General features: G+C 40.5%; 1 protein-coding gene across 2 annotated transcripts in view; it reads left to right on the top strand.

Annotated features, from left to right (window-relative positions):
- Positions 1 to 23,272, top strand: part of THSD7B (thrombospondin type 1 domain containing 7B) — a 642,879-nt gene that overhangs the window by 235,870 nt on the left and 383,737 nt on the right. For both annotated transcript variants that reach the window (XM_078376996.1, XM_020779664.3), the window contains one exon: positions 19,509 to 20,346. In XM_078376996.1, coding sequence (XP_078233122.1) covers positions 19,509 to 20,346 — 838 coding nt within the window. The remainder of the gene's footprint in view (positions 1 to 19,508; positions 20,347 to 23,272) is intronic.

Raw genomic sequence — 23,272 nt, 5'->3', positions numbered from 1 at the left:
ATAGCAGCTGCCTAAACTAATTCTCCAGACTGGCAGTAATGAAATCATGATTTGCAGCTATTATGTATGGTTCTTGCTGTCTACTCCTAGAATTAATCCATGCTTTTTAAGGCATATCATTTGATGCCCACACAAGATCTGCTTAATGTGTTTTCACTTTCTATGAATGATTGTTCCTTGGTAGTTGAAATGAAGAAGCAGAGAAAGTACACACACAAACAAGCACACACGTACTGCTGACAAGTTCACTTACTCACTATTTACGCGCTTTTTCCTCTATGATTATATGTACCACTGTGCAGCTGTCCATGCTCTTAGTAAGTCTCCAGATATTCATGGAATAAAACTTCCAGAAGCCTTCACCACTAGCTGTGCTGGCCAGGATTTCTGGGAGCTGTAGTCCAGGAACATCTGAGAACCCAAGTTTAGCAACTATGGCTTTACGTCAATCGTTGTTTAACATTATCAGGCTGTGCATATATCAGAATACAGGGAGTTGCAGTGGCACCCCACCTCCAGAAGAAATTTAGTGCCCTGAAGGAGCTGTCGAAAAGGTGAACCGGTGTCAAAATGTCACAGTAACAAACATAATTGTAATTACCATCCTTATTAAGCAACTACGTCCATATGTAACTATCCTTGGTACACGATGGCTTTTAGGGATGGTATTTAGCAATGGTGCTATTTTATCCGCTAATACCTGATCATTATCCAAATGGCTTGTTTTCCAAGTTCCCTGTGCCCTGTATCTCAAAAGTGGGAGCAAATATCATAGTTTCCTTGTGAGCGCAATTATTGTGTAATATATATATTCTGCAGGCATAAAAAGCAATTCAGCTTACTCCACATAAACAAGTTGTAACTACCATTATATGCTGGTGACTGAATTAGATAAGCAGCATTGGGCGACATTGTAGTCTTTTTCCTGTCAAATAAAAGCTGACAAATTAAAATGTAGACTGTTTTATTGGATTGCTTTAGCCCTAGTAGCTACCTTTAGATTTCTTCCCCCCCCCCCCGTGCTCTGAGTGATAGCTTTTCTGCCATGCTGTGTCTCTTTCCCACCCACCCCCAACCCTTTATTATGCTGCCTACATTATGAGAGTTTGCCTTTTTAAAACTTCCAATAGATTTACTTCCCTGGCAAAAAAACATTTCATTTTTGGTGACTAATCATGGCATTTTAGTGCATCTCCATTTCATGTTTGGCCGCACATGGTAATAGCAAATTACTTTTCTCATCCTGTTGTGGCTTAATCAATCTCTGATCATTCAGCAAGCCCTTTCTGTATAAGGTTCTGTGTTAACAGGCTTGTAAATCCTATCTTGTTCACCTTTTCACCCAAGAGGATCTTTAGCTACTTTAATTTACTAACAGGGAATGGCAAATCCTAGGACTGCAAGAATACAAACAGCTCATGAATCAGCTTAGTCAAGCTTCGCCCAAGTAGCTAGTTCTTCGGAGAGACAATACTGTATCTTTCTTAGAGAAGACAGAAAGCACCACTATTAATCATTAATGGGCACAAATTAGGATTCCTACTTGGTGAAAGAGCCTTTCCCAAACTTGTCAGCCATCACCCTGACTTTTTCTTTTTTGAGAAAGCTTCACACATCCCCATGTTTCCTTTATCAATGTACAATTCTCTTTTGAAAAAAAATGACAATTTTAAATTTAAAAAAAAAGATGATTTAAAACTAAAATTAAGCACAAATACTGTTTTATGAGAAATCCTAAATTCTTACAATAATAGATAGATCTTTATCCTAATAGTTACCTTTAGATTTCTTTTTTACTGGTAGCTTTTTAGATAATAGATCACAGAAATAGCTCAAGCTGATCGTTGTAGTTGTTGTTCTTAAAATCTCAGCTATCACATCCTTCATGACCACAAAGAGTTGCATCCTATAGTTTGGGAACCAGTGGTATAGAAACAGCTGTTATTTGATAGCTGCTTTAAATTGCACCCCTTGGAAAGACCTAAATGGAGAGGACATTAGGACTGTTGTTCCTTTGCTACATTTGCTGGTTCTACAGGAAATGAACAGATCTCACATTTTTAGGTAACGTGCATTCTTTTGGAACAGAAAAATCTTTCTCACACATGCACAACATCTCTCCAGTTCTGGTGAAAAAGATCCTTGCTGAAAAGAAAAATAGCATTTTCTTCCTTGCTACACAAAGATAAAACCAAGCCAGGAATTACATCCCTGGCAAAAAGCAGAGTTTGAAAAAGCCGTTTTGTGTACTGCATCTCCTCTAATCTCCTTGTGAGCATAGTTAGCTTGTTGGGGAATAGCGGAAGTTGTTGCTAAAGAAGAAAAAGAATTTTCCAAGCTATGTTGAAAAGCATATTTCAGGGCTTATACAGTTTGATACCTCTGAATTGTTAAGTGTAATCCAGAATAATGAACATAGTTACAGCAGAGACGTTACCCTGCCCACTACCTTGCTGTTTGTTCACATGAGCAGCAAGATATCTGAAGAGGCGAAGGGCCTTGGTGACAGGTACAAGAAGGCAAGAACCCAAATTTTGTAGGGATGCTTGTGCATAGAGCCTGTTTCAAAACAGGAGTCTCTGCTCTTCACCAGGCAGGGAAGAGGAATTACAGAGTAAGGGGTCAAACATGTGGCATATGTAGATTGTTCTGTGTTAAGACATTCCAATGGCCAGATGATGGAAATAGGGCTGTTTTTCAAGAGTGGTTGTTCAAAAGGTATCTCATCTAACGAGCACAGAAGAACCTCTGTGCAATACTGCTTTGTTGCTATCGTTATTTTTTGTTTTTTAAATCCACAATGATGCCTGGTAACCTTTAGCAGCTGGAGCTAGTGTTTATGATCAGATTCCCCCCTGCTCTACTTTGCTTAAGTGTTTAGGATTTAACATGTTTGATGGATATGAAAAATCCTTGTGCCAACATACTGTACATTTGTTCTTTCCCATCAGTAAAGAGCAAACTGGAGGATTTAGATACTCTTGGTTTAATGTTACAAAGATGCAGTTTATCATTAGAATGGTTCCTTCTTCAGCAGGTAAATTTCAAAGGGCTTTGCTTGATGTGTTTTTTAGTGTGCAACTTGCTAGAAATGAATCTCAGTTGAGCATTTACCATTTCTGACTGCTTCTGTGCATTTTCCTGGCATAAAGGAAATCATCTATAGTTTTTCAAGTATCTCATGTGGCCAGGAGCATTTCTGCCATTCTTTGCTTTAGGACATGGCTTTCTTTCTTTCTTTTTTCTTTTTTGGACTTATCTCTAGGTGAAATCTGAAATATCTAAATGGTCTTTTTGTTGAGCACTGTATTTAACCTTGACATTTGTATCACTCTATTTTAAGACACAGGGACGTGGTGGCGCTGCGGGCTAAACCACAGAAGCCTGTGCTGCAGGGTCAGAAGACCAGCAGTAGTAAGATCAAATCCACATGACAGAGTGAGCTCCCGTCAATTTGTCCCAGCTCCTTGCCAACCTAGCAGTTCGGAAGCATGCAAATGCGAGTAGATAAATAGGTACCACCTCGGTGGGAAGGTAAAATGGCGCTCCCTAGTCACGCTGCCCACGTGGCAATGGAAACTGTCTTCGGATAAGTGCTGGCTCTATGGCTTGAAAAACGGGATGAGCACCACCCCCTATAGTCGGACACGACTGGACTAAAAATGTCAAGGGGAACCTTTACCTTTATTTTAAGACAGAGAGCTGGCTAGATATTTCAACAAGTTAAGTGACTGGCTGTAGATCTGGAGGTCGGAAGTTCGATTTCCCACTGCACCTCTGTGGAGAAGAACCAGCTTGTGTGCCCTTGGGCAAGCCACACAGTTCCATGGTGTCCCCAGAAGACAGGAATGGTTTATTATGTCTGAGTACTCTATACCTAGAAAACCTTGAAAAGGGTCAACATAAGTCAGAATTGACTTGACAGCATGGAATTATTATTTACTATATTTTAAGGTAGAGAATAGTGTTATTCTCCAGATGGTACTGTATTTCTCAATTTTTATTTAATAAAAAGCTTTTGAAGCGAAAGAAAAAACATATTTGAGATTAGCAACTAATTATACTCAAGAAATGAGAGAATCCTGCTCTTCTGCTAATGAACTCTGATTTTACTGTTAATCTTAATCTTCCACATTCTCAGGTAAACCTGAGATGCCAGTGTCTTGAACCAAGACCATCTCTTACACCAAGGGTGTCTTACCAGAAAGATGTTGCTCCAGCAAAGCTATTCCCATCAAATTCCCAAGTCAGATACTGTCAGGATCTATTTTGTCTGTTCTTCATCTTCATAAAGCTACTAGAAGGAAGAGTTTTGGAATGGTTTGTTGACAGTATGGTGAATCGTATCAACCCTATTTTGGCTTTCTGCTTGAACCAGGCAACTCAATCCCATCTTTGAAAGAATGCCTGTCAGTACTGTGCAAAATGAAACTGAATAACATAAATTTAATCCATCTCAAAGGAGGATTGTGTTGAGATTATACCCTGTAGGCATCCCTCAGTCTCAAGAGACTATGGTAATGTGCTCTGAATAGAGGTCTTGGAACAGCGTCTAGTGTGGCTAAGAAGGCCAATTCAAGAGTGACAACCCTTCCACACTGAAGACAAATACAATCTGTCCCCTGTCCAACTCCCTGATTTTGCTGGGTTTGGGACTGCTTCTTTGCCTCAGCCTATTGAACAAGGGTCTCTTCAAATTGGGAGAGACCATGATGCACCACCTGCCTCCAGGCTGAATGTTCAGATGTCAAAGTTTCCCATCTGTTGAGGTCCATTCCTAAGGCCTTCAGATCCTGCTTGCAGATATCCTTGTATCACAGCTGTGGTCTCCCTCTGGAGTGCTTTCCCTGCACTAATTCTCCATACAGGAAATCTTTTGGAATCCGACCATCAGCCATTCTCATGACATGTCCAAGCCAACATAGATGTCGCTGTTTCAGTAATGTATACATGCTAAACATTCCAGTTCATTCTAGGACTACTCTATTTGGAATTCTGTCCTGCCAGGTGATGCCAAAAATGTGTCGGAGACAAATATGGAATGTGTTCAACTTCCTCTCCTGCTGTGAACAAAGGGTCCAGGACTCACTGCATGACAGGAGTGTACTCAGGACACAGGCTCTATAGGCCTGGATCTTGGTATATGCCATCAGCTTCTTATTAAGCTGTACTCTCTTTGTGAGTCTAGATAACATGGTAGCTGCTTTGCCAATGCGTTTATCCAGCTCAACTTCTAGGGAGAGAGTGTCAGAGATCGTTGAGCCAAGATACGTGAAATCATGAACAACCTCCAATTCTTGTGTAGAGATGGTAATAGAGGGAGGTGAATCCACGCCCTGGCCCAGTACTTGTGTTTTCTTCAGGCTGATTGTTAATCCAAAATCTTGGCAGGACTTACTGAAATGATTCATAAGTTGTTGGAGGCCTCCAGCAGAGTGGGTAACAACAGCTGCATCGTCGGCAAAAAGGAAGTCCCGCATGCACTTCAGCTGGACTTTGGTCCTCTCTCTCAAAAAGCTTTGTGGAGGGATTGTGTTTTCATGAAAGAGAAAGCTTGCGGCTTCTAAATCTTCGTGGATGCTTTGAAAGATACACAAGATGTACCCCTGAGTTGTGCACTGTCCTGAAACACCCTTGGTCAGACTGACGTCACATGTTACATGTCAAACATTCTAAGAAAGCAGTTTCTACACACTTGGTCCAGAAAGCAGCCAACAGATGGGTGATAGATATTAGCTACCCATAATATGTCCCCTTCATGGATTGCTGCCTTGTTGCGGCGAAGGGGCTTGAGTAACTCAGAGAAGCTATGGGCTATGCCGTGCAGGGCCACTCAAGACGGACAGGTCATGGTGGAGAGTTCTGACTAAACACAATCCACCTGGAGTAGGAACTGGCAATGCCACTCCAGTATCTTTGCCAAGAAAACTCCATGAACAGAAACAAAAGGCTAAAAGATATAACGCTGGAAGATGGGACCCTCAGGTCAGAAGGCGTCCAACATGTTACTGAGGAAGTAGCTCCAGAGCTAATGAAGTGGTTGTGCCAAAGCCGAAAGGACACTCAGCTGTGGATGTGCCTGGAAGGGAAAGGAAAGTACAATGCTGCAAAGAAAAAATACTGCATAGGAACCTGAAATGTAAGATCTATGAACCTTGGGAAGCTGGAGGTGGTCAAACAGGAGATGGCAAGAATAAACATCGACATCCTGGGCATCAGTGAACTAAAATGGACAGGAATGGGCGAATTCAATTCAGATGATTATCATATCTACTATTGTAGGCAAGAATCCCACAGGAGGAATGGAGTAGCCCTCATAGTCGACAAAAGAGTGGGGAAAGCTGTAATGGGATATAATCTCAAAAATGATAGAATGATGTCAATACGAATCCAAGGCAGATCTTTCAGCATCACAGTAATCCAAGTTTATGCACCAACCACCAATGCTGAGGAGACTGAAATTGACCAATTTTATGAAGACTTACAACACCTGGAGCTGACTGTGGCTCTGACCATCAGCTTCTCATAGCAAAATTCAAGCTTAAACTGAAGAGAGTAGGAAAAACCACTGGGCCACTCAGGTATAATCTAAACCAAATCCCTTATGAATACACAGTGGAAGTAAAGAACAGATTTAAGGAACTCGATTTGGTGGACAGAGTGCCTGAAGAACTTTGGATAGAGGCTCGTAACATTGTCCAGGAGGCAGCAACAAAAACCATCCCAAAGAAAAGGAAATGCAAGAAGGCAAAGTGGCTGTCCAACGAGGCCTTAGAAATAGCAGAGAGGAGAAGTGAAACAAAATGCAAGAGAGATAGGGAAAGTTACAGAAAATTGAATGGAGACTTCCAAAGAATAGCAAGGAGAGACAAGAGGGCCTTCTTAAATGAACAATGCAAAGAAATAGAGGAAATGACAGAAAAGGAAAAACCAGAGATCTGTTCAGGAAAATTGGAGATATTAGAGGAACATTTTGTGCAAAGATGGACATGATAAAGGACAAAAATGGGAGGGACCTAACAGAAGCAGAAGACATCAAGAAGAGGTGGCAAGAATACACAGAGGAATTATATCAGAAAGATTTGGATATCCCGGACAACCCAGACAATGTAGTTGCTGACCTTGAGCCAGACATCCTGGAGAGTGAAGTCAAGTGGGCCTTAGAAAGCATGGCTGACAACAAAGCCAGTGAAGGCGATGACATTCCAGTTGAATTATTTAAAATCTTAAAAGATGATGCTGTTAAGGTGCTACATTCAATATGCCAGCAAGTTTGGAAAACTCAACAGTGGCCAGAGGATTGGAAAAGATCAGTCTACATCCCAATCCCAAAGAAAGGCAGTGCCAAAGAATGCTCCAACTACCGTACAATTGCACTCATATCCCACGCTAGCAAGGTAATGTTCAAAATCCTACAAGGTAGGCTTCAGCAGTATGTAGACTGAGAACTCCCAGAAGTACAAGCTGGATTCCGAAAGGGCAGAGGAACTAGAGACCAAATTGCTAACATGCGCTGGATTATAGAGAAAGCTAGAGAGTTCCAGAAAAACATCTTCTTCTGCTTCATTGACTATGCAAAAGCCTTTGACTGTGTGGACCACAACAAACTATGGCAAGTCCTTAAAGAAATGGGAGTGCCTGACCACCTTATCTATCTCCTGAGAAACCTATATGTGGGACAGGAAGCAACAGTTAGAACTGGATATGGAACAACTAATTGTTTCAAAATTGGGAAAGGAGTACGACAAGGCTGTATATTGTCCCCCTGCTTATTCATCTTATATGGAGAATACATCATGCGAAAGGCTGGACTGGAGGAATCCCAAGTCAGAATCAAGATTGCCGGAAGAAATATCAACAACCTCAGATATGCAGATGATACCACTCTGATGGCAGAAAGTGAGGAGGAATTAAAGAACCTTGTAATGATCACTATGGAAACTCAGGTGACGTCGGTGGTCCGTACCGCCTTTTTTCATCTTAGGCGGATAGCCCAGCTGCGGTCCTATCTCGATGTTGGGGCGCTCACTACCTTGATGCATGCGCTCGTAATCTCAAGATTAGACCACTGTAATGCGCTCTATTTGGGGCTGCCTTTGAGGCTGCTGCAGAAACTTTAGGTGGTGCAGAATGTGGTGGCTAGACTACTCAGTGGAGTGAAAAAATACCAGCATATTTCCCCCACTCTGGCCGCATTGCATTGGCTGCCCATCCGCTTCCGCATTGACTTCAAAGTGTTGATGCTTACGTACAAAGCCCTAAACGGTTTAGGGCCTCGATACCTGGTGGAACGCCTACTTCCACCTAGATGTACCCGTGTCACTGGTGCAAGCCAGGAGGTGAGGCTGAGGAGCCTAACGCCGAGGGAGGCCCGGAAGGAAAAGACAAGAAATCGGGCCTTCTCGGCGGTGGCTCCTCGCCTTGGGAACAACCTACCTCCTGAGATTCGTGCGGCCCCCTCGCTGGGTACCTTTTAAAAATCAACTTAAAACATGGATGTTTCGACAGGCCTTCCCTCCAGTTAATCCCTGATGCCCTCTTTCTCCCTTCTATTTGTCTATTTTATTATGTTTATTTTTATGTAAAACTGTTTTATATATACAGTGGTGCCCCTCATAGCGAGGTTAATCCGTTCCGGATTAACCCTCGCTATGCAGAATCGTCGCTAAACGGGTAGGGAAAAGGTATTGAAACGCATTAAACTTAGTTTAATGCGTTCCAATACCTTGCTTACTTAACCGTTCAGCGAGGATTCCCCTTGCCGGCAGCCATTTTCGCGCCCTCGCTAAGCGAGGGCAGGGCGTGAAAACGGCTGCCGGCAGCCATTTCCGGGCTTCTGGCGGCCATTTTGGAGCCGCCGAACAGCTGTTCGGCGGCTCCAAAATGGCCGCCGCAATACCCGATCTTCGCAATGCGGGTTTTCCCCATTGCGAAGATCGGATATGTTTCCATATAGTGATCCCGAAAAAGGGATCGCTATATGGAAACATCGCTATACGGTGCACTCGCTAAGCGAGGCACCACTGTATTCTCTGTTCTATTTTATGTTGTTAGCCGCCTAGAGTGGTCTTAACTGACCAGATAGGCGGGATATAAATAAGTAAATAAGTAAATAAGTAAGTAAGTAAATAAATAAATAAATAAATAAATAAATAAATAAATAAATAAATAAATAAATAAATAAATAAATAAATAAATAAATAAATAAATAAATAAAGAGGAGAGTGCAAAAAAACGGCCTGAAACTCAACATCAAAAAAACTAAGATCATGGCCACTGGTCCCATCACCTCCTGGCAAATAGAAGGGGAAGATATGGAGGGAGTGACAGATTTTATTTTCTTGGGCTCCATGATCATTGCAGGTGGAGACAGCAGCCACGAAATCAAAAGACGCCTGCTTCTTGGGAGGAAAGCGATGACAAAACTCGACAGCATCTTAAAAAGTAGAGACATCACCTTGCCAACAAAAGTCCGAGTAGTCAAAGCTGTGGTGATATATGGAAGTGAGAGCTGGACCATAAAGAAAGCAGACCGCCGGTGAATTGATGCCTTTGAATTGTGTTGCTGGAGGAGGCTCTTGAGAGTCCCCTGGACTGCAAGGAGAACAAACCTATCCATTCTAAAGGAAATCAACCCTGAGTGCTCACTGGAAGGACAGATCCTGAAGCTGAGGCTCCAGTACTTTGGCCATCTCATGAGAAGAGAAGACTCCTTGGAAAAGACCTTGATGTTGGGAAAGTGTGACGGCAAGAGGAGAAGGGGACGACAGAGGATGAAATGGCTGGACAGTGTCTGCGAAGCAACCAACATGAATTTGACACAACTCCGGGAGGCAGTGGAAGATAGGAGGGCCTGGCGTGTTCTGGTCCATGGGGTCACGAAGATTTGGAGACGACTAAATGACTAAACGTACGAGCAACTGCAACTTAGGGTGAGCTCCCTCTCTGAAAAATTATTGGAGATATCTCCTTCCCTTAGTGAAATCCCCATTTTCTCTACCTATAAATAGCGTGGAGAATTTGAAGAGACCATTTGTGTCCAATCATAGTATTTTTTGGGTCCCTGGGGTCTAAGAAAGCTGTTGCTACACATAGTGGAGACTCCAAAACAAATTTGCTGCAATTCCAGCTGCTGCATATAACACACGCTGTGGTGCGCTTTTAAAAAATTGTGACTGGGCACTTTTCAAAACCTCACCAGAGTTTCTGTCACTGTCTTGCCAATGTTCAGAGGCTTCCTAACTACTGACAACACTGTGGTCAGAGCATGTGGGGATAAAAATGATGTTGCTTGAGCTGAACAGTCTCACTGGTGAGACAGTGCTGGGAAGTTCTTAGCTACCTTGGCACTGGCAGGCTGGCAGTGTTTTTACCAGTAGGGGGCAGCTCTGGAGGCTCTGCCCTGTCAGTAGGGATGGGAAGCCTCTCAGAATTGGCTGGCCGGCCGGCAACTGCTCCACTTCCTGATTTAATATTAGGAGTTGCCTTAATGTATATGTGTAAAACTGATGGTTTCACACCTGTGTTTCGATAACGTGCAGTAAATGCTTACTGTGAGTTATTTGAATAGAGTAGCTCTAGCCTAAGTCATATTTGCTAGGTGAATATGTGAAGAAAGTTACAGTAAGTGCTCATTGCTGAGCCTTTGACTAACAAGACTGAGAGACCTTCCAGTCCATCACCAGAGATGAAATCTGAAGCTTACACCTGTGAGTTGAATTTGCAGCCTCCGTTTTGGAATTTGCTTTTAATAGAGGAACCTGACATGCACATCTGGTGATGATTTTTGAAACTTTTTTCTTTTTTGTTTTTCTTGTGTTGCCCACAGCTCTGTAGTGCTCTGTCTGTTGAAGATTCTTTGGAATTGAAAATTAGCTTATGATTGTACTTTTATAATGGTTTAACAAAGGCTTTCGTCCACCCTTGCCTTTGGATTGTGTACAAGACTATCCAGTTTTTTTCCTTTTTTGTTGAAGTAAGAAGTAGGATTGGTGTTCTTAACGATTCAGAGTGTGCATTTAGAATCCATTACTGCCTAGGATTGCTTGATTAATCAATACCTTCATGAATTGTTTGAGTGTCCCTCTTCACATTGTACTCCACAGTTGAAAGGATGGTGGAATATCTCTGTGGGTTTTGAGCACAAAAACAAATTGATATACAGTTCTCGCACTCACTGAAGCATTCCACAACCTGGTACATGTCAGGTGTCTTGAACAACTTGTTTGTTCAACTCTAACCAGCATAGCTTGTGATCATTGGTCAGTGATTATGAGTACTCTGGTAAGAAGTATCTGACAGGCTTATTCTATTTGTGTTTTCTATCCATGTATATGTGTTGGTGTCTATTTGTGTAGGTATGCATGACATTTTTTTTTTCAGTCTAAGGAAGTTGCATTCTAATAATGTTCTTTGGTTTAAGAACTCACACAGAATTAAAGTGTAGGTTGCCACTTTTTATTGAAATATTACAAAAGAATACATAACTATCTACATCTCCAGGGTGTGAGTGATCAGAGCAAGCAACCAGGGCTAGCAAACAGGAGTTTGACAAGTGAGGAATAATAAGGAAAAGGTCTAATGTAGAAATAAGCAGAGGAAATGAGGAAACGAAGGAGACAATGGCATATTCCCCATGTTCCCTATTTGATAGAGTAGGATGCAAACTCAAGGACAGGGAGGCATTATCTCTCTGTAAGACTGGGACTATTTGGGTCCCCAGCAATAGTTTTTAAAGCCAATGTTTATTTTTCTTTTCTTTCATTTTTTAAAAAAAAGATGTAAGCAGATTCCTGTGCACTATTTGTAGCAAGCTTGGATCATGGATCATGAATTTATGAAGAAAAAGTGCTCAGGACAGCCTTTTGAAAGATCTACTTGATTGCTAATTACTAAGAACTATTCAATGAAGGAGGTCTGGAGCTTCTCCCCCTGTTTAAACTACAGAAATTAAAATTTGGTGGAGCAGTGAGGCATCATAGATTAGTTCCCTGCTGTGTCTAATAGAGAATGTGAAGAGGTTCTGAGAATCCAAAGTAATAAATGTGAAGAGGTTCTGAGAATCCAAAATAATAAATTCTGTGCTGCTGTTGGTTTTCTTTTGGGGGGGTTTGTTTGTTTTTTAGAAATAGAAGAACAGGGCTTAGGTACGAGTATGGGAGTGAGCCAGAGCAGTCTCTCTCTCACATGCATACACAAAGAAAAGAAAAACAATGTTCCTTATAAAAGGAAAGTTTGAATTTATTGGCTGTTTGCATAAAACTAGTTATCTTGTAACTGAAAATAAGACCTAACCTGAAAATAAGCCCTAGTATGATTTTTCAGGATGCTCGTAATATAAGCCCTACCCCCAAAATAAGCCCCAGTTAAGTTAAACCCCACCCTCTACAGCATTGTGCAGTAACCAGAAGATGACATAACTGTGTTTGAATAAATGTAGATTGTTGTACATGAAAAAAAAAAATCCCCTGAAAATAAGCCCTAATGCGTTTTTTGGAGCAAAAATTAATAAGACCCTGTCTTGTTTTCGGGGAAACACGGTATATCCAAAGGGTCGTGCAGTTCAGCGAACATACAGACACAGAGAGGAGAAAGCACCTTATGAAGACCAGAATCCCAGTTCATGACTTGCTGAGTAAGCAGTGTGTAATAATCCACTTGATGTGTTCCGCAATTTTCAGATTGCCATTGTGCAACCAGGGAGATCACCCTATTGAAACCAGTGAGGTTTATGCTTGTATAAGCAGGTACTGGTTGTGTCCTCCCACAAGGTCTAAAAAAGTGGAGCTTCTCAAAATCTGGCCATAATGTTTTCTGTACATTCTAAACCAACTCATTTTTCTTTTGCCAAGACTTTTTATCTTAAAACAATGGTATGCTTAAAACATGGGTTGCCACATTTTCTGTCATCTTTCAGAAATGAGAGATCAACATTTCATAAGTAAATTGTCCCATGCAATCTAAAGAAAAATAATTGTGTTCTTCCTATTACTGTCAACAATGTGAAGGAATCTATTACTTCAATCATTTATTTTATGTCTACTTAAGTTACTGAGCTTCAGTCTATAATATTATTAACATATCAAAGTGAAATGTCAAGCATGAATATGTGAGATATCACCGTTCTGCTTCTTCAAACAAGCCCCTTAATGCTGTACAGTCTGTAACTCTGTGTTGCTAAGACTGTCTGCAACTTTAATTTTAGCATAGCAGAATGACTGCTGTGAATATGGTACAGCTGGACAAAATGTCCATAACTGGTGACATTATTCCACTAGGGAAAAAACTAAACCCTGGAGCTTAACTGTTCAGACATTTCATAGAAGTCTGAAAAGTTAATTGAGGCATAAAGACTTAAATCCAATCGGTATTCCCATCTAAGGTATATAGTGAATCCATTGCTAAATGGTGAGTTGATACTTAAGTCCTTTTGATTCTGCTGCAGTTGGTATGACCACTTAGATTCAGGCCAGGATTAATGGTGCATTGGGTGCTGTGCTGCTCATCTCAAGAGGGTAAGGGGACAATAGAGAAAATCCATTTTACAAACAGGATGTCCTGTGACTTCACAGATTTTTCTTCCATTCATTCACAAAAGTTAATATCATGGAAATGGTATCTCCAGTGATCTTTGTGTTTCACAGATTAAGCAAAGATTCTGTGAATGAATGAAGTCCAAATCATGATTGCAGCAGCTGGACATAAGGCGTAGCAAGACAATATGATGATTGCTCTGACAGGGTCTTTTGGAAGCAGAGTTCTGATCGAAGGACATTTTGGATTACAAGAGCACTTGCAGAACATTTTTTGATTCACATTATTTTCTTATGTCATAGAATCATAGAATAATGAAGTTGGAAAGGGCCTATAAGGTCATTGAATCCAACCCCCTGCTCATTGCAGGAATACAAATCAAAGAATATCTGCCAGGTGGTTTTCTTAAGTTTCTCTTGAATTCCTCCAGTATGGGAGCTCTCACCACCTCTCGAGGTAATTGATTCCATGTGATCATGTTATGTTGATTTATGGCTTTTAAATCTTTCTATAACTTAAGAATATTGTATTTTTAGTGAGGGGAAGATTTACATTCAGAGTGGTTTTTATGAGTACTGTTACCTTACATAGCATGAAATACTGTATAAAATGATGCTCCAATCCATTTAATACTTACAGTTCCATGAGCAGGGATTGGTGCCAGGTTGTATCTATATATAAATCTCTTAAGTTGGCAAGATCAATTCTAGTAGTGCCGGAAGCTTGTTCACAGGTGGACTAAAACATTAAGCGAGCTGAATTGAGACCCATTCCTATTATTTAAACTTTTCAGTTATCTTTTCTTTTGTTCCTTTTTTTTTTTTGCAGTTTTTGATTATAAGAAATTCTAGTAATTCTTGGTGTTTTAAAGAATATAACTCTGTAGTTCCATGGAAATACTACCGATTATTGCAAGTTGTCTCCTGCTGTTAAACAACCATACAACAACAGGGCTGCTCCAGTGGCTTTTCTTATAAATGTTATATTCACAAATGCATTCATAAACTGTTGCTGAATAGTTAAAAGTTTCTAACATGTACATCAATGATAACAATAGCTATCTCACACCAGATAAACAAGCTCCTTTTAGCATAAATTAATGCTTCCTTTTCTTCCACCTTGCAAACCAATTTTTATAAAACCATATATTATAAGCTTGAGCCTTGCTTCTTTGTAAGCATATTTCCAAAGTAGGTTAGATTAAAACTACAGTATCTTTTATTTGAATTTTCTAAGTATAATAGAAATATTACTCATTGTACACAGCCTAAATCCAATTGTAGGCCCAAATCAATTAAACCGATTGAAGCAAAAGGACTGGATGCTTTACTTTATTTATTTTATTTGGACTTATACCCGGCCCCTCTAGACAAAGTCTACTCGGGGCAGCTTACATGAGAGATAAAATACAATAAAATAACATAACATACATAATGATAAAAACCCACTAACTGATACATACATACATTATCAGAGACATACTTCCATTTGTTGAAGATCTGCCACTGAAAAAGATGGGTTTTGTTTTGTTTTTTAAAATGCAACTGTGGTCTCTTGTGCAAACTGCCAAATTATTTCAGTGGATTTCCTTATGTCTTTCTAGGTAGATTTTCCAAATCTGTACTAGGTTTCAGGAAAAGTTAACTGGAGGAAAGGTTAGCTGGCAAAAACACCTACCGTATTTGCCGGTGTATAAGGCGACTGGGCGTATAAGATGACCCCCCCAACATTCCCACTCAGAATGTAGTTTGTTATATACTTGCTGTATAAGACTACGCCCCTTCCGCATGCGTGATTCAGCTTTGGCTGCATCATGGGGAGAGTTCCTTTTGCCCCTTTTGGTTCCTTTTCGGAAAGAGCCAGGGTTTGCTGGAAGAAGGAACAGCAGAGAGGCGGCAGCCATTTTGAGAGGCAGTAGCCATGTGGTCGCATCTCAAAATGGCTGCCTCCTCTCTGCTGTTTCCGACAGTCAGCTGTTCGGTGCTAGAGTCAGGCTGTTCCCAGACTAGGAGCCGGGCTCTACTCGGTCTTACTACCAGGTAAGTGACTTCACTGGGAGAGAGGGAGGGTTTGCTGGGCATGCACCCGGCGTACAAGATGCCCTCCCTTGGAGGCATGTTTTTCAGGGCCAAAAAGTCATCTTGTACGCTGGCAAATACGGTACATTTAGCCCAATATATTTAAGTATGTTAAAAAGCTTTCAATAAGTAATATGCTGCATGGAGAGAAAAACTGCAAGGCCTGACTTTTAGGCCCTGTATTGTGCAAGTAAAATATTTGCATCAATTCTGAAAAGTTTTTCCTGTGATGGTGATTCAGTTATTTTACTATTGACTTCATTCTATTTTATTAGTTATTTCCCTTTAAACTATGGCTTTGTTAATCTTTTGAAGAATTAGTTTTACATGGTGACTATTGCTTTATAAAGTTCTACCCAATTCATTCTATGTTTAAAAAAACATTTTTGTGTGCAAATTAAATTGGTATTGAATTTTCTTGTTCCTCTAGGCAATTTATAGCTTTTAAATGAGTTTTGTATATATTTGCCATTTGCCTCCTTATAATTGAAGATGCTGGAAAGTATATATGAACACAATGAGTGAAAAGCTTATTAATGTGTGAATTGTCACAGACAGATAATTGTATTTTTGTATTCTGAGCTACTAAAAATGAACTCTTTGTATTTGCCTAAGAATAAGGAGGGGTGTTGCTTGTAACTTATATGATTGTGTGCATTTGTATTTCTTTAAATCACAGCTGACCTCAGATGTCACCGATGCAACAATTCACCATTCATGTTGTGGATAGATTATTACTGCCTCGGAAAAATGCCACCTTGTTTTCAATAAAATGTTGTTTAGCCTTCTACCAATTGGGAGTGCTGAAGGGAAGAGTGGGGACAGGGCAGGTTGTCTTGTCCTCTGCTCTGTTGTCCTTTTTGTGTAATAGCTTCCACCTTCCACAAGCTGGAGAGCCAGGTCAGCACCAGGAGGCTATCTCAATGTGTGTAGGCTTCCCAGACAATTTAGAACCTAGGCTGCGGAGGGTTGGGAGGTCATGTGGAGCCTACAAGGTTTGTGACAGGTTGGTAGATGGCATGTGGAGGGAGAATTAAGCATGCTGGTGCTGCAGAACCTGAGCTTTCAGTGTGTTGATGGCAGGAGTGACTGGACACAGGGGATATGCTCCCATGGTCTTTCACAGAACTGTGCTGCAGGATGTTTTAAATTCCCTGAATATACTGTACAGTTGTTCTGACAATGAAGCCACGTCTAACCTGAAGTAAATCCTAGTGCATTCAGTAGAGCTTATTCCCAAACAACTGGGCAAGTAGACATCCTGAGGCTGCTAGAATGGTTCCCTATAGGGCAGTGATGATGAACCTTTTTGGGCCCGAGTGCCCAAACTGGAAACAAAACAAAACAAACAAACAGCAGGTGGTGGGCAGCGGCAGCCATGGAAGCAGAAGTGACGGTGGCGGAAGTGGTGATGGAAGGGGAAATCCTGGGCAGTGAGGTGTCTCAAAACCCCTCTCCGGATCTGCTGCTGGCACCAGCTGTTCTGGATCCTGGTTTGCTGCCTGTCGGGGCACCAGCACCACGGTTGCAGCCGCCTTCTCAGGTGTGGCTGCGGGGGGGGAGGGGAGTAGCGATCTGGTGACTTATGGTTCACGGGCCCGCAGAGAGTGCTCTGTGTGCCAGCTGTGGTTCACCACATGGCTACTATAGGGTTTCAGAATATCTTACTTGGGCAGCAACCTGTCACTGACCGCTATCTAAAAGAAGAATTTGTTCTTTAGTGGAAACATATCTAACAGCTTAAACTGATGACTGATTGATTGATTGAATATATCACCCAATTGCGTAATACACACTCTCTGTGCTGTTAACAACCAACACATATAGGTGACACATAATGCTAAACCTGTTGTAAACATCAGTAAACAATAAATGATAATATAAATTATAATGAAATAATTTACCCAAGCCTTGTCGGCCTAAGAACTTTGGATATTTTTGTATGATAGTGAGTCAGTACAGAGTCTAAGATTTTTTTAAACACCTTTGCTGTCTTTTGAGATAGATGAACAATGAACATCAGGCTGTAGTGTGCATTGATTCTTGGCCAGTAGTTCTTTATATCCAATATACTGCTACTATGAAGATAGTGATAATGACTAATAATAACAATGATAATGATGATGATGATGACAATGATGATAATAACCTCCTCCTCCTTCTCTAGGACCAGCAATTCTTGTTCAAAACAGAACAGCATACCTAAACCTAAGAGCCTCGTGGCGCAGTGGTTAAAATGCTGTACTGCAGCTAAAACTGTGCTCACGACCTGGGGTTCAAATCCCAGGTAGCCGGCTCAAGGTTGACTCAGCCTTCTATCCTTCCGAGGTTGGTAAAATGAGTACCCAGCTTGCTGGGGGGGCAATGTGTAGCCTGTATAATTAAAATTGTAAACCGCCCGGAGAGTGCTTGTAGCGCTATGGGGCGGTATATAAGTCCAAAAAAAAAAAAAAACAACAACAAAAAAAAAACCCACCTTATTTGCCTCCCTTGAAAAGGACTTTGCAGAATGGAACTTCTATTCACTTCTGGTTTTGTTTGTTTTTGGGGGACTGGTGCCACCCAAGAAAGAAAGAAAGAAAGTCGAATAAGCCCTAAAATTGGTGCTGGAATTTTGCCATGTGTACATCCCTGTTTTTGCAGACAGTGGATAGTTTAAATGACAGTTTTCATGCCTTTTCTAACTTCTTAGGCTTTGGTTGTATATTATTGAACAGTAGCATATATTTGTAATGCTTGGTGTAATTATGATTCAAGGAGGTTTGCTGCATGAATCCAGGTTTAGTCTCTCCACTAAGCTCCTCTTCATAAAACTGAAAAATAATTGAAATTTAATCCTAAGCGATGACACAAATCTTTCCTTCCAACTTGTTTCTGTATCCATGAAAGAGCTGCAAACTCTTTAAATCAAGAGATTATGATTCAACAAAGACTGATGACCTGGCTACTGTAGGGAGATGTAGCTTGAAATGCAATTTAAGCAGCTGGGTAAGAGCTGGATCAGTGTCAGCCATCATTCCAATTGCACCTTTGCCTGTACTATAGGTTAGATTTGATCTTAAGCTATATGTTGGAACCTACCATCCTGAAATCACACATAGCAGTTTTTCACACTGGTGTGCCTATGCACCTCATAGAAATTGTGACAATCCTGAGGTAAATAACAATGAAATGGAAGGAGTTGAACTGACATTGCCTTGGTGAATGAAACACATTCTAATTTGTGGTTAAGTTGCATGTCCCCATGTTCTCTTAACCTCATGATAATAAAGGTATATGAAAGGGAGTGTAGGAAAAAGGACAACATTTCTTGCTAGCAGTTTTAGTGGTTCACTAGCCAAAACCCTACAGAGATTTCCCCCCCTGGCGTAAATGGAATTTTGAGAGTCACAATGGCAAATAGCAGGTGCTTATAAAACCTGCACCTCATTAATTAGCTGCTTTATTTGTTTGTTAATTTTATTTAATTTATATGCTGCTTTTCTTCCCATAGAGGACCCAAGGTGGCTCACAGTAGCTAAAATTATACAACAATTGCCGGTTCAAAGTACCACATAAATACCATATTTTAAAAACCAATTAAACATATATTAAGATTAAAACCATTTTTAAAACATTTTAAAAATATTTAAAAATACATTATCTCTAAGTTAATAAACAAAGTATTCCTGAGGCACTTATTGTTTAAAAACCTGTCTGAAAAGGAAGGTCTTTGCCTGATGAGCAAAGGGCAAGAGGAACGGGTCAACCTTGCTTCTTGGGGCAGCACATTCCAAAGACTGGGAATGGCCACGGAGAAGGCCCTCTCTCATGTCCTCACCAAATGAAGTTGGGAAGGTGTTACAAAATGCCATAATATCTTTAAGATTTGCCCTTCTTTTTGTTTGGTTTTTTTAGGTCATTGGGGCCGGTGCATAGGTGATTGTGGTTCAGGTGGTGTTCAGAGCCGCATCGTTTGGTGTGTCCATTCAGAAGGCTGGACAACCCACCATTCCAGTTGTGAACAAAATTACAGGCCTGAAAGCCAGAGGAGCTGCTTTAAAATATGTGACTGGCATCTTGAACTCTTTGAATGGGAAGTTTCAGAATGGCACAGATGTATTCTAGTTCCTTTTGCCCATGGTGAAGTCAAGCCACGGACTTCAGAGTGTATAATGGCACAGCATGGATTACAGCACAGACGTGTACAGTGTGTTCAAAAGCTAAATAGAACAGTAGTCACAAATGAGATCTGTGAATATTTTAATCCCCAGCCAACTACGGAACAAGCTTGCCTCATACCTTGCCCACGGGATTGTGTGGTATCTGAATTCTCCTCCTGGTCTGGATGTAGCAAACACTGTGGAAAAAGTTTACAGCATAGAACCCGTTCTGTTGTTGCTCCTCCACTTTATGGTGGAGCCAGATGTCCAAATCTGACTGAATCGAGGGTTTGCGATGTTTCCATCTCTTGTTCTCGTGGGGAAGAGGAATATAACTATAGTCTCAAAGTTGGACCTTGGAGTAAATGCAGACTTCCTCACCTTAAAGAAATGAATATGTTTGGGAGAACAATGCTGGATTTCAGCTCAGACTCTACAGAACGAAGTACTTTCAAACTACAAGTGATTGAGGATCTGCAACATTTTCACAGGTTTAAGGCCGATTATAGTTCCAGGCCTTTGGATATAGAAATTGGTTATCAAACAAGGCAGGTGAGGTGTACAAGAAACGACGGAAAAAATGCAATGCTGAGGTAAGAGATCATCTTTATTTGTCACTTTTTTTGTCTGAAAAACTGTTAAACTACCTGCCTGTCCATACTGTAAAGCAGTGGAGGGTGAGGTATAGCCCTCCCTGAAACTTCCACCAGCCTTAGCTAGAAATGTGTCATTCCCACAACAAGGAAAATGTATTGCACCTGTATTTCCCTTCCACTTAAGGAACTTTCTGAGGCTTTTAGTAGATGTATTGTGAAGATAATATTTTGTGCAAATTTGCTGATTTTGTACAGAATTGCCTGAGAGTTTTGTGCAAAATTGCAAAATTTGTGAATTGTGCAAATTTCCCCAAATTAGAATGATTGCTGCTTTGTTTAAAAATCTGAATGTTATGTGGGTTGGAATCTTAACAAAGAATTGCTGGATAGATCAGTGATTTAAGTACCTGTCTGTGGAGCCAGATGTTTGGAGTTCAGTCCCCCTTGACAGGGGCTGGACTCAATGATCCATAGGATCCTTTCCAACTCTGCAGTTCTAAGGTGGTGGTGGTGGTGGTGGTTGTTAGTCAGAGTTCTCTGTATTTGCTGTGTGTGTTTCTGTGCATGCTTTATTTCTCAAACGAAAAAACAATAGAGGAATACTGCAGAGGCTTTAAAGTTCTTTGTCATCTTATGTCATCCTCATAAGACAGCCAAAACGAACAAGAAAAAGGAATTTAGCAAGTTTTCTTTCAACTCGTAGCCTTAGCCAACACAGCCAGTGGTAAAGAATTGTGGGATGCACAATCAATCAACATATGGAAGGCTGCACTTCACCCACCATTTACATCAACAGTTTCACATATTTGGGATTTCATTAAATTTACTCCAGTTTAATGTTAAGGTAATAGAAGTGACATATTTTGAAGAGGTACTTTGATAGTGGAGTAGAAATGGATGCTGCAGCTTAAATTATGCTTTCTTCTGTAGACCTACCAGTAATGTTCAGTTGCTCTTTTAGAAGCACCAGATAGCTTCCATAGCCCCTAGCTGTTATGGTTGTATTGGCCTTTTGGCTACATGCAGTAAAAGGCTGAAACGTAGTATATCAGTTAAGGATGGGTTCACACATTTACAAATCACTGAAAACCTGACTACCCAAGGAGATGCAATTATGTGGAGGAACTAATTCCAACCAAACTATCACTTCCATTTCCTGTAGTAATTTGCATGACTAGAACAATAAAACATATGCTACTACAATTATATATAACTGTTGGGAATAAGCTGATATATTTATGCATTATGCTTGGTTGGACTTTCCATCTCCGCTGCTTAGTCCTGGCTGAACCTGTCCATTGGAGTAATCTGTAAATTACTAAACTAGTCAAAATATGACTCTCGCTCCCTGCATTCACATATTTCTGTTACACTGAATGGGCCAAATTCTAGCTTGCAATTTCCTATTCTGTATCTTCCATGGCATTCTCTAAATAATGAATAGACCTGGTCTTTTGCTCTCCCTCTACTTACTGCTGTTGTTCAAAAGCTATTTCTCATCAGTTTAATTTTTCTCTCTCATTTAGGCCAGCACAGTTTCTTATAATCCATACAGCACCGTTTATTTCCATATAAATATGTCATAATAGCAAATATATTTTTATGAGTTGGAGGACATTCTGCTGAAGAGGAGCTTGAGCTGAAATCCTAAAAAGGCTAACGAAGTCATCACCTGGGGCAATGTTTTGGGAAATTAAACATTTCCTCCTCCTGTTCCAAGACTTCCATAGATCCTGAGTAGTTTCTTTCATTGTCTGGAATTCATTGAGGCTATGATGGGATGGGAGAGGGAAGTCTTTAATTACTGAAGATCTTTGCCACCAGGTAGCTTTACCAGTATAGTAGCATTTTTTTGGAAACTAAAGACTTCCTTCTCTGATCCTATCCCCCCACAGGTTCCTAATGATGAAAGGGATTACTTGGGAGCTGTGTGGGTCTTGGGACACAAGAAGGAAATTTTAATTAAAAAATCCCCAGTTGATGGCATCATCAGCCTTAACACAAATAAGTTTCAACCACTAAGTGTAAAATATCGTAGCACTTACATTTGCCTTTAGATTTTGGGAGTAAAGAATTGATGACATAAGTTTTTTATCATGGATTTCTTAGAATCTTTCAACAGCCATGATCTAGTTTTCCCATGCTTGCTCAAAGAGAGGAAGGCCTTTTATTATGTTGCTGACAATTTAGTGGACCACTGAAGTAGAAATATGACTTGCAGCCTATATGTGGTCTACTGTTTATTAAAGCTTTTTTTGTTTTCTCTTTTATTTGTTTTTATTTCTTTTTCTTTTTTTCTTTTTGTATATAGTTTTTATTAGCTATACAAAGAATGAGTGCAAAATGTCAGTATAGTTCCTGAGGTTTCTCTCTTATCACATTTTTTAAAAACAGATTCTTTGTGCCAGTGTCAGTGTGCTGTAATTCAACAGTGGCTTTTGCAGACAATCCTGGTGTGTTGCTGGATAAATTTGCAATATGGTTTGTGGACAGAAAATGGAACTATTGAAATACAGTTGCACTGGCACACATTTAAAACAGCAGATCACAGTACCAAATAACACCAATGTCATTCCTGGGTGGACAAAAATTCCCTTTGAAGAGAAAGGATGTACTGGGTACAGGAAAGTAAAAGTTTTTTTTTTTTTTGGAGCAAAGAAACATTAATGTTTCCCCCTCTGTATTCAAAGAAAGAATATTTTCAGCATTGTATTCATTAGTACAGATTTGTTAAGGGTAGGTGGTAAGACTTCTGTTCCCTGCAGTGATATTAGGAAAGGTGACAAATGGATCTAGACTCAGTCCTGGGGTGTGTAGGTAATGAACCCCTCTAGACAAAGCATGGCTCACATTTATTTATTTTTCTTGAGCACTACTTTTACCAGAAAATCATTTCCCTCTTCCCCCCCTGGGCTTCGATATC

This window comes from Pogona vitticeps, chromosome 1 (assembly GCF_051106095.1).
Source record: "Pogona vitticeps strain Pit_001003342236 chromosome 1, PviZW2.1, whole genome shotgun sequence".
NCBI classification, from domain to species: domain Eukaryota; kingdom Metazoa; phylum Chordata; class Lepidosauria; order Squamata; family Agamidae; genus Pogona; species Pogona vitticeps.
This window is presented reverse-complemented; position numbering and strand designations above follow the sequence as displayed.